Here is a 12547-nt window from a genome sequence, read left to right as displayed (position 1 = left end):
CCGACAAACGTAGGGTACCACTGCAATTGTTTTATTTACGTATTTTGCATCTCATGAATTCATAAGTAATGTATATTATATATATATATACATATATGGTATATTATAATTAATAATATATGTATATAATTTTTGTATATCACATGACATAGTTTTTTTATCATAATATTTATTTAATTAATTCTGGCATAATATCATTTTGGTATGATTTGCATGATACTCCCATGTACATAACTCGACACTATTACATAATTTGATTAAGGGTAATATTCTTTTAATTTAAAATTGTTTTAAGTGGGTTGTCTTAACTGATTAGATATCCGCTTTTGACGATTTTAAACTAGAAGTGTATCCCATTAGTGACACCTAAAAAATGATCCATCACTTTAAAATTTGGGAATAGAAGAAAAAGAAATGTTCGGCTATTTAAATTTATCGAGAAAAGGTCGTTATAACTATTTAAGATATGGTCTCGATATTTGTAAATAATCGAATATTCTTTATCTTTCTAAAAGCTTGGTAATTTTAACTTAATCAATCTTGTTGCTTTTGAATATGGTGGAATTCATGTGTTGTTATTTGTTGGGGATCATAAATCAAATTAAAATCGAATTTGTAAATTTCATTGCAAAGACATTAATTAATCGACGAGGTACCGATTTAGGGCGTTGTGGGGGTGCTAATCCTTCCTCACGCGTAACCGACTCCCGAACCTATTCTCTTGTAACGTAAACCTAAATTTGTTATTTTAATTAAAATTAATTTTTATTTAAAATGACAACATTTTTGGGTGTCCAATCACACCCTAATCAAAGATTGGTGGCGACTCTTCGAACCTGTTTTTTATCGTGAATGAATTCTCAAATTTTTTGAAACGAGAGGTTTTCTAAAATCACATTGTTTTTAATTAAAAATTGTAATCTTAAGAGAATAATTAAAAATGATGCGGTTTTCCAAAATCTCGCACATGAAGAAAAAATCGTTTCGACAAAGTGCATATAAGGAAAAGAGGAAAAAATCAGAATGTAGTTAAGGGTACTACTAAAAAAGAAAATTACATATTACAAAAGGTTATTCTCTTTTTTAGTAAGTTAGAGCATATGAGGAGAAATTGAACTCTAAAACAATAAACAACTACTTTGGTTATTCTAAATGATTTAAGGGTTATAATTTTTAGGTTATCACAATTAGAAATATTTTTAAAATTAGGTCTATAACATTATTTTTGAGGATATTTAGTTTGGAGGGGGAAATAAGGTTTGAGGAATTGATTTTTGAGGAGGAATTGGATTTTAACTAAATTCCTATTATCACTTTTGATGATATCCACATGTTCATTCATGTCGTTAATCAATAAGTCAATCTAGAATCTCAACGAGATTATTTTGAACAACTCCTCATATATCATGAGAACTAGTGTCATTAAGAAGATCCACGAGATGAGAGAATTGCTATTTAAATGACTATATTGCATTTCTCCAAGAAATAAGGATGACAATGTAATGATGGAGGATTATCTAGTCAACTTTCATCATGTTATAAAAGTTATAACTCTCAAAATTGGATTAATGTCATGTAAGAAAAATATAAGTTCTATACAAGATAATAAAGTTTGCGAACTTGTCTCATTACCTGAAGGTACACAGCTGATTGGTTGCAAATGGATATTTAAAATCAAGATTAATGCAAATGATGATGTTGACAAGTATAAGATATGTCTTGTATCTAAATGATATACTAAAAAAGAAGACATTAGTTTTATAGAGAACTTCTCTTTGGTTTCATTGAAAAATTCTTTTAGGATAACATTATACTTGTTGCTTATATTTGATTTTGAGTTACATAAGTTGGATTTCAAAATTATGTTTCTCAATGGTAAAATTGATGAGATGATTTATACGACACAATTAGAAAATTATTTCTAATGATACAATATTAATGATATGAAAATTAGAAAAATACATTTATGAACTTAAGTATGACTCTCGTTAATTGTATAATAAATTTTGGTAATTGATTATATCGTTTGGTTTTGAGGTGAGTTTGGTTGACGATTGTATATACTACAAGTTCAGTGGGAGTAAACTAAGTAATACTCCTTATTACTAAAGGAAACAAGTTTAGTCTTGATTAGTGTCCTAAGAATGATTTTGAAATTAAGAAAATACAAAAGGATTTCTTATGCTTCATAGATAACTGGAGAGTTTAATGTATACTCAGGTTTTACGCATTTAGTCATCTCGTATGATTTTAGGATATTAAGTAGATATTTAAGCAATTTGGGTATGAATCGTTGGATAACTGTTAAATTAATTCATACAATATATTTAATAACAAAAATATTATACACTTATATATATCAAAAGTCTAGTAAGTAAGAGATCATCGAGTTTATAGACTCTAAATTATTAGAATATGGGTGTAAAATTTTATCACATGAACTGCTAATTATGGATTGATAAAAAAAGACCACTTAAGTTATCTTGTGACAACAAAGTTGCAATCCTTTATTCTATATACAACAGAAACACCTTAAAATCTAAGTACATAGACATTATGTTTCTTGTTGTTAAAGAAAATTCTGAGTGTTTATGTGTTTATAGAGCATATTGACACAAACTCATAATCGCACACTTACTAAGGAACTGCCACCCAAGGTCTTTCATGAGAACACTACTCATGTGGGTGAAATACCATTTAAGGATATTTAGTTATAGTGAGAGTTCGTAACTTTAAAATGTTCGTCTGTTATAAACACACTTTCAATTGCTTGAGTTTAAGGATATTTATTATAAGGTTATTTTATACAGAAATAAGGTTTGGTTTGGTTTATTCACACTCTAATTTTGATAAAATTTGATCTCATTAACATTTAAAGAGAATAGATTTGGAAATAGACATTTGTGGTTCATATTGCATGTAATTTCCATACTACGCTCCATGATTGATATATGCCACTTTACTGTGTTTATATATGTGACCATTGATGGGTCTAGTCATGATTGATATGACAAAAGTTGCTTTAATCCTATATGGATATAGTTGATAGACGAGATTGTTATAGCAAACCTACTGTAGGATAACAAATTTTGAGCTCATAAGGTTACACATTTGTCAAGAAACATATGTTGCCTAAGTGGGAGATTGTTGGATTAAAATTCGTAAGTATGAGCACATATTTTAATGTATATTGTAATCATAAATATGACATAAAGTTAAATGAACAATCATGATTATAAGTCATAAGGTATTAGAAGTATTGTGAGAATAAAAGTGTAGATACTACTAAAGTTGTATTTATAATTTAATGAGGGGTAGAGTTATAGGTACATAAAATAACTTATTCCTAAATCAGTCATATAAAGGGTTTATGGTCCCAAGAAATAAATCATCTCGTAATTTATCTTATCCCGTCAGAGAGTTTATACTCAATAGAATTTTATTTTCTTGGAATATCACAACCAAAGAAATACTCAAGGATTTCATCTTATCGATTAATTTAGGTATACTTTCGTACCTCGTATTTTATTCTTTGTGATTTGACATGGTTTGTTCCTGGTTGATTTTATATTTATTATGTTTTAGTTCTAACAAATATATATATATATATATATATATATATATATATATATAATATTATTAAATCTTTCATATGTTTTAATGATCATATATATACGTATGAGCTCACCATTTCTTTAGATTTTGTATTGCATAGGATAAAAAGAAAGATAGAATTATTAGGAAGCTACAATAGAACCACCCCAACATGGAAAACTCTATCCAAGAACCTCAACTCAAGGACTTTCTCTACTTGTTCGATGCCATCGAAAACGGTATTTGAAACAAAGAAGTTCTTGGAATGCCTGAGAAGATCTTCTAACATGGTACTGATCAAAATCATCAAGAATGATCGAAGCTCGTTATACCGATCATATGTCCGAGTTAATAGGAAAACAGGTAGTTCCAGTTGGACCGCTTGTGCAAGAACCGTGTAACGGTGACGGCGATGATGTTCAACTCATGGAATGGCTTGGAAAGAAGGAACCTGGTTCGGTTGTGTTGGTTTCCTTTGGAAGTGAGCTTTTCATTTCAAAGGAAGATATGGAGGAGATAGCCATGGGGCTGCAACATAGCAGGGTTTGGTTTTTATGGGCGTTGAGGGTGCAAAGTGGGGATGCCATTAATGAAAGCTTTTCAAAGATATTTGAGGAGATATTTGAGGGAGAGGCAAAAGTGCCTATGAGAAATGATCCGCCTTATAATGCAAAGTTGGTGACAGAGTTTGGTGTGGGCATAAAGGTTCCAAGAGAGAACGGGAAGCTTAAAAGTGAGGAAATTGATAGGATTATCAATCAGGTTATTGTTCAACAAGTTGGGAAAGAATTGAAGATTGAAGCCAAAGAGCTTGGCCAAAGATTGAGAATGAAAGGAGAAGAGGAGACAAATGTAGCAATTGACCAAATACTACAGCTTATAAAGACACCAAAGACTCACTAAATATCATCTGTGTGTGTGAACTTCAAATGTATCAAAAAGTTAATGAAAATATTGGAATATCTTTAGAATAAAATTTTCCTCTTTTAACTTAACATTTTTGTAATTTTAATTGTATATGGACTGAATAATTAATTTTAAGGATAAAAGAGAATGTTGTTCATTCTAGAGATTCTAGATTCGAGCAATTAGAGGTGGGAAACGGGTCATTCGGCTCGGGTTTTGGTCGGTTTAATTTTATTCGGGTTGGATAAGATATGGTTCGGATTTAGTTCGAGTGTATGATAAATCGGGTCAGGTCGGGCCAATTTTTGGGTGGGTCAGTTTTCAGGTCAGATGATTATCGAAACGGTTGTTTTTCAGTTCGGATCAATATCGGATCAGTTGACTTTTAGGTTGGGTTAATATCAGATTAGTTAGATTTTGGGTCGGGTCAATATCGAATTAGTTGATTTTTAGTTTGGGTCAACATTTGGATCAAGTCAATTGGGTTGAATTTGTTATGAATCTAGTCAAACATATATAGAATTATTGATATATTCTTGTAAAAAATATGTCTTGTCTTGTTAATGTTATAATTTAGGCTTAATTCGGTTTTAAGTCCAATTAAGTATATATAGATTTTCGATTTGGATTATTTTCAGTTTGGATTGATTTCGATTTGGGTTCCTTTCAGATTGGGTTAAATTCAGTTCGGGTTAAATTTGGTTTGAGTTTCTTACGGTTCAGGTTGTTTCAGTATAAGTCAAATTGGATATGGGTCCATATTGGGTCAGCTAAATTTTGGATCGAGTATGATTTGAGTTTCAGATAAAGTTTGATCATCATGTTTGAGTTAATATTGAGTATTGGGTTGGGTAAATCAGTTCAGGTAATCAGGTTCGGATCAAGTTTGTCAGGTCTACGAGTAATCATATTTATAAACTATATATTATCAATTAAAAAGGGATAAAGTACACAAATAGTCCTTAAACTATAGGATATTATTTTTTTAGGTTCCTTGACTATAAAAGTTACAAAATAGTCACATGACTGTTCATTATGTTCCAAACTCATATTTTTCATTGAAAAATTAACGATAATTTGAGCTAGATGTTAACATGTTGACTAAGATATGATAAAATCTGATCTCATAATCTCAAACGATAATCATATCTTAGTCAACATGTTAATATATAGCTTAGACGACTATTAATTTTTTAACGCAAAAAGGATGAGTTTAGAACATAATGAATAGTCGGGTGACCATTTTGTTACTTTTAATAGTTAAGGGAATCAACAAAGCAACTCCATATAATCTCGAGACCATTTTATAACATTTAATATTTGGGGATTAAATAAAATAATATCCTATAGTCAAAGGTAGGGCTGTAAATGAGACGAGACAAATCGCGAGCTACTCGAGATCGACTTGATCAAGGCTCGATAAATACTCGGATCAAATGGACTCGACTCGAGCTCAGGAGCCGAACCGAGCTACTCGATATTCGACTCGAAAAGCTCGTGAGCAGCTCGAAAATATAATATATTAAGATTTTATTTGGGGATTAAATAAAATAATATCCTATAGTCAAAGGTAGGGCTGTAAATGAGACGAGACAAATCGCGAGCTACTCGAGATCGACTTGATCAAGGCTCGATAATACTCGGATCAAATGGACTCGACTCGAGCTCAGGAGCCGAACCGAGCTACTCGATATTCGACTCGAAAAGCTCGTGAGCAGCTCGAAAATATAATATATTAAGATTTTATTTTTTAAAAAATAAATTATTTATAATATTAATATTTATGTATTGATTTTTTTTTAAAAATACAGTAAGATTTTCATGTATTTAAGTCAAGGACAATTTTGTTTAAATGCTTTACTCTTAAAAAAATTCTACAAAATATATTTTATAATTATCACATACTATTAAAAAATAGGTAAACTACATGTTTAGCATCTAAACTACCAGTTTTAGTTCGTTTTAATATCTAAGCTTTAATTTTTTTTAAAAACAAATATACATAACATTTAGTTTTTGTTTCATTTTAGTATCTACCATTAAAAATTTAACAGACAGAATGATGTGGCATAACTCCGGTGGACATGAGAGAATGATGAGTTAACCAACATTGTCCAGTTCCAATTCCATTGGATGGTGGATCATACGATCAGAGGATGAAAAAAATCGAAGACTCCATCATCGATTTTAGGAGATTGAAGTATTTCTTGGAAAATTGTGTTCGGAGGGTCAAAAATATATGACATGAAAATTTTGGACTTTATCAATCTACGGATGTGACGATCGATGACTGTAATCACAACAACTTACAAGCTTGTCCATTAAGCTTAGGGATGGTCAAAATACCCGAACCCAGTTTTTCTTTTTGAATTTTCGAGGCTCGGGGCGAGTTATGTAGTAAAAAAATTCAGGGCGGGGCTGGGCCAGTTTAAGGTGAAAAATCAATGACCCTACCCGACACAGTTTTTATATATATATATATATATATATAATATTTTAAGAATTTTTACTTTTATATTACTAAGTTATTAAAAATATAAATATATTAAAATATATTATTTTAATTATTTTAAAATATTAATATATTCGGGTCGGGTCGGGGTTGTTTTTTAGTCTAAAAATTGGGGCGGGTTTGAGGCAGGAAAAAACATAAAAATCCTCGGGGCACGACAGGGTCGGGTTTTACATATGGGCAGACAAAACCCTGCCTCGCCCCGCCCCATGCTCAGTGCCTATATCTAGTTAAGCTTTTAATGACGAAATACTAAAATGAAATAAAAATTAAATCTTAGGTATAATTTTAGAAAAAATTAAAGTTTAAATACTCAAACGAATCGGAATTGGTAGTTTAAATATTAAACACATAATTTAACCTAAAAAAATCTATGGAACGAATGAATCCGGAATTCGATGATATGGAACGAATGCATCTTTTTCGTCACTTATTTCTCTAGAGCTTTCAATAGATTGGTCTCCAATTTTGCTTTCTATCTCTTAGGGTGGAGCCTTTTAAATCTGACCGACAACAAGGTTTTGCATTGGAAATGAAGTGGTAGATGTGCTTTGTCTGTTTGTTCGTCGGCTGAGATTCCATCTCAGTTTGACTAAAAGCTGCAGTCGTCACTAATACATATTAGTATGCACAAAAACTTGGATGGAAAAGGTTTTATTCTTTCATCTGCTGAATGCATGTACATCCCCATTCGGCACTTTGGTTTTTTATCTAAAACGAAAAAAACCAAGCCTCATGCATCAATCAAACCAATTACTTTTTCTTTGGTTGAAGAAAATTAGGGACTAAAAAAGAGTTCATCGTTTCGATGATCCGAACATTTGATCAAGAACGATAAGCAGAGCCATGGCGGATTCCGTTTCGGTATACTCCGGCCGAACAATAAGGCGGAACACATCGGTCCCGAAGGCCACTTTGCCGACAGCTTCTTTCCGCTTGATCTCCGCCACTACCCGCCGCTTATCATCGTACACGGCGCAGTTCCGTCGCGAATAGGAGCCTTCAATCTCGTACACGACGCTGTTACTCCGATTGTTAACGTAAGCCAAACACTTGGTGTTCATGATGTTCATCGATTTCTTAACGGAAAATCTGGGATTCACCATGGTTTCACCCTCGTAAACGAACCAGTGATCTCCGAGGCTCATTTTCTGACCATATGAACATGATTAAATCATAAAGTAAACCTAAAATAGGTGGCTGATAAATACATAGTTTACCCAAAAAAAAAAGACTAATGTTTTACCTTGCGGCGGATGGTGAGGAGAGGGTTGCCATTGGCATCCATGAGAAGCATTTCACCTTTGTTGCCGTCCATGTAATTATCAACCCTGAAAACGAGATCGCCTTTAGAATCAAACACCGTGAAGCCATTACAGTTGAAGAGCAATGACTTTTTCCAGACGGTTAGAATCGCCTCCTCCCTCGTTTCCGCCGCCGGTAACAGCTTACGCTGCGGTGGCTTCTCGGAGATGGCGGCATCGCCTACGGTAAAGCTAGCGTTGGGAAAAACCTTTGTCATTCGCGTAAAAGGTTCCAGCCTTTAAAAACCAAAAGATTACGGATCAACCTACACTAAATGATCAACTCAAAAGATGATCACAAAAACTCTTCTCGAATCGAAGATTGTTTAGATGAATGATCAGAACAAAGACAATTTGTATATATACAAGAGCATAAAAGAGGCGCACCAACTGGGTTTAGGTTAGAAAAAGTCTATGAGGAGCACGCCTTCATTATTTCCATGACGTCAAACCGGCAATTGATTGGACGAATAAAATAGTTGAAAAAAAGGTGAAAACGAAAGGGGTGGCTTCGATGATAAGGACGAGGACCGTTTAACAACTTTGGATTAATTACAACAAATGTCCCAAACTTTAAAACAATATAACTGAATCCTTCAAGTATTAATTCTTATCAATCAAATCATCATGTCAGGTAAGCAATAATCATACGAGGTATTAAGAATTAATTCGATTATAAGTTCTTGAGTAGCCTCATTAATAAAAGAGATTGTTTTCTCTCTAAAAAATTTAGAGTTTAAGTAGTTGTGTTTACCGTATATATACAATATACGTGTCAATGATTCAGAAAAATTATGAATAAATATAAGCTTATATTCACTACATACTAATAAAGAAAGATTAATTCAAATATCGTATGAGAAAATTTAAATCTGATATGCTAAAACATATTATTTTAAATTTCTTCTAATAAGTCAAATATACAAATCCAAATAATAAAACACGAACAAAACGATTTCATTGATTAAAGAAATGATTGTTATCCATAGAGGTCTAGGATTTGAGCATTAACGACTATAAGATATTTGAGAGTTCATTGTCTAATAATTAAATCTTTAAAAAAATGCTACTACTTATAATCATCTTAAATTAATAAAAAACTCGAACAATAAGTTTATATATATTTAAAATTTAGTATATATATATATATAATATTATGTCAAATTTTAAATGATATTTAATGTCTAAATTAGTTTTAAATTAAAGATAAAGTTTGAGAACCATTAATGCTGAGGCCCTTGGTGCAATTAACAAAGAAGGTTAAAAAAAATATTAGCTCCCAAAGGCTATCGTTAGCTTGGGAAGGCAGCAAATATATTATTTAATTGTGCTGGTAGAACGTTAAAAGAAAGTAAAAATTTGTGGCTGATAACTAGTTTGCGGTGACACTTGTCGTATGGCTAATACTTTGGCGTTAGATATTTTTGGTGACGATGTTATCATTGACGAATATTTCTTTGAATTTATAAAATACTTTATTTTCCAATTGGGGGCAGGACAGCTTTGTTCGACTGTGACCCCCTCCATCCACAAGAGCCATTATTAATTAATTAATTAATTAATTATTCCCGTCTATATAAGTTTCTAGGCTTCTAGCACTACATCCTTTATGTTTTTAATTAAGTATTAATGTTTAATTTATTAAACAATTAATTCATATTAAATTTTATACTGATTTATTATATAGACAGTTTTCATAATTCAATTTGTTTCATTTTACAATGTTAAAATGTAAATCATTAATTTTATTAAAAAAATTTAGTATCTCATCCACTATATCAAATGATTGTTATCCATTTTCATTTTTTTAATTATAAAAAAGTTTAGGTTATGGATGACTCTTTTAGTCTAGGGCCAAGATATATTTAAGATCCAATTGACCTTATAAGCTCAATTTTTTTAATCTCAACCACTTATACCTGACGACACTTAATTCGTTCGCCCAAATTATAGCATATATATATATATATATATATTATTATATGATATTAATATATATATGTTTATTTACAATTTAACATATTTATGTACAGGTCCAAGACCAAAAAATCAGGAATAAGGCCCAGCAATCAAAACATGCTACCCACGTGACCCAGATCGGTTTTAAGAACCTGAGTAGTTTAGGGTTTCTAAAACCCTAACCATATCTCCCTTCTCAGCGCCATATAAAGGCAACAAAGTCGAAACGCCCGTCGGTTCCCTCGCCCCAACGACCCGCATCCACGCCGGTTTCCTCGGAACAGTCCAACATACCAACAAACACGAAGCATTAGTGTTTTACTAGGAATCAAACATAAAAAATAAGGGCATTCGAACCCTATAAATACCCATGTACTCAACACTACTCACGGACAAGTTTGTACACGAATATTACACGAAATACATACTGAAATTCGAGAGAAATATAAAGGGAAATCATCAAAAAAACCCAGAGCAATCGAAGTGTTTTTTTTCTTCTATATTTTGAAAAGAGTATAGGTAAAAATTGATTACCTTTGTCGTTCTTGCATGTATGTGGATCTTGATTCGTTGTTTGAACACGCATAAGCCCCAAAAAACGTTCGGCCGATGACCCGAGGAGAGGGTTTTCGAGAGGATCTATCCCAGATCTACCCTCCCGAGGCCAATTTTTTAAAAAACCAATGTGATTTTCTAATAGTGAGAGAAGATAAGTTTTGAAAAACGGGATTTTTTTTTATGATCCACCGTCGATGAGCGGTGACCGGCGTTGATTAAGGGCGGCCGGCGAGGCAGTGGCCACCGTGTGATGGGTTTGGTGTGGCGGCGTGTTCTTCGTTCTTGAAGAATATGAAGAACACACTTAGATATTTAAGAGAAAATGGGGTTGGGTTTTTTATCCAAGTGAGGTAAGTGAAAAATTATGAAATGTGTTTCTGGTTTTTGAGTTATATAGTGGACCCATCGGACCGACCATGACCCGACCCATTTGGATCGTTATTTTACCTTTTAATTTAAACTTTCAACTTTCTTAATTAAAGACAACTGGAAATTACATAGTACTGAAAGGGCAGTTCAAGGGTGCTAACCCTTCATTGACTGTAACCGACTCCCAAATCCGACACATCTTTGGTAAGATGCAGATCAGGTAAGAAATAAGGTATCCGATCAACCCATTTGTTTTAAATAAATGATCGGTGGCGACTCCTAATCTATTTTCCTAAGTCGAAGCCCCATTCCGGCTTGGCGACTCCGCTGGGGACACAAGTAAGTGAGTCAGGCTAAGGTAATTTCCAGTTGTCTTTTTAACGAAAAGGGTAAGTTTAAATTTTAAGGTAACATTTTGATCCTTATTGCTTACTTTTGATTATATTTTCAAGTAAATAGTTGTAGTAATCGTTTTTTAATGATTTCAACTTTCCAAACTTGTTTTTTATCTAAGGTTATATACTTGAGCTCTGAACCCTATTTAAGTGGGGGTAAAAGCGACGCCTTCGTGTGAATTTATTCACCGCACAGACCTAGCAAGTAGCCTTCGAGATTCATATACCTTATGTCTTCATGTGAATTTATTCACTACACAGACATAAGAGAATGTGTCCTCTCGAGTTTAGCTTAATCCACACAAGCCTGTGATGGGTTTAGAACTAAGGGTCTGGTAAGCCCAAGGGGGCACCGGCAAGGAGAACTCGAGTACCTTTTTTAGAACCTAAACTGGGAGATTACAGGGAATTAGAGCCCACCCCAAAACCTCATTCCAAACCCCAGACTGCTGTGATTTTATTTCTTGCTTTACTTTATGTTCAAAGCATGCAAACTAGATAAATATGCGGTTAGGATTTGTTTGAAAGTAGCATGCGGGATAAAGCCATATCCGGGTAGGAATAATAAGAATGTGGGATAGATATCATGTGGGGTAAGACTTTTATTTTCATGACTATTTTGATTATTTTTCCCCCTCACTAACTCTTTTCATTTTTGTACTCTTTTATTTTATTTTTATCATTTGCATCATTCATAATAGATGTTGATCCACCAAAAACGTGTTTGTTAAACATGAACAGTCTGCATTAATGGACAAAGGGGTTATAATACAAGAGATGAAAAGCTCAGAAGTCCAACTATGGTAAGAAAAGACTTAGAATGGACCAGGTCTCCACCAAGCTTGTAAAAAGTCAACTTTTCCAAAACGGGATGGCGAAAGTTGCAGGGGCAAGACAAGAAAAAATGTTATTGACCTAGGGAGTCCCTTGAAAGACAACAAGAACAAGAT

At 32.8% G+C, this 12547-nt stretch overlaps 2 protein-coding genes across 2 annotated transcripts; one reads left to right on the top strand and one right to left on the bottom strand.

The window, feature by feature from the left end:
* Positions 1-3906: 3906 nt before the first annotated feature.
* LOC120128413 (flavanone 7-O-glucoside 2''-O-beta-L-rhamnosyltransferase-like) lies at positions 3907-4497 on the top strand. Its single transcript, XM_039146091.1, has one exon. It carries the CDS (start codon positions 3907-3909, stop codon positions 4495-4497), a length of 591 nt encoding a protein of 196 aa, XP_039002022.1.
* A 3153-nt stretch (positions 4498-7650) lies between these two features.
* Positions 7651-8662, bottom strand: LOC120129579 (protein LURP-one-related 8-like). The gene is made up of 2 exons (XM_039147049.1): positions 8259-8662; positions 7651-8163 (listed from the first exon to the last, which is right to left on the bottom strand). Exons 1-2 carry the CDS (start codon positions 8532-8534, stop codon positions 7810-7812), a joined length of 630 nt encoding a protein of 209 aa, XP_039002980.1. The 5' UTR covers positions 8535-8662; the 3' UTR covers positions 7651-7809.
* Positions 8663-12547: the final 3885 nt, after the last annotated feature.

This window comes from Hibiscus syriacus, unplaced genomic scaffold (genome assembly GCF_006381635.1).
Source record: "Hibiscus syriacus cultivar Baekdansim isolate YM2019G1 unplaced genomic scaffold, ASM638163v2 tig00001644_pilon, whole genome shotgun sequence".
Lineage (NCBI taxonomy): Eukaryota > Viridiplantae > Streptophyta > Magnoliopsida > Malvales > Malvaceae > Hibiscus > Hibiscus syriacus.
This window is presented reverse-complemented; position numbering and strand designations above follow the sequence as displayed.

What these genes read in the sequence shown, in the direction of transcription:
- LOC120128413 (XM_039146091.1), top strand. Translation starts at nt 3,907, where the DNA reads ATGATCGAAGCTCGTTATACCGATCATATGTCCGAGTTAATAGGAAAA.
- LOC120129579 (XM_039147049.1), bottom strand. Translation starts at nt 8,534, where the DNA reads ATGACAAAGGTTTTTCCCAACGCTAGCTTTACCGTAGGCGATGCCGCC. An exon ending in TCCTCACCATCCGCCGCAAG is followed by an intron (nt 8,164 to 8,258) that starts GTAAAACATTAG and finishes TCATATGGTCAG; the next exon opens with AAAATGAGCCTCGGAGATCA.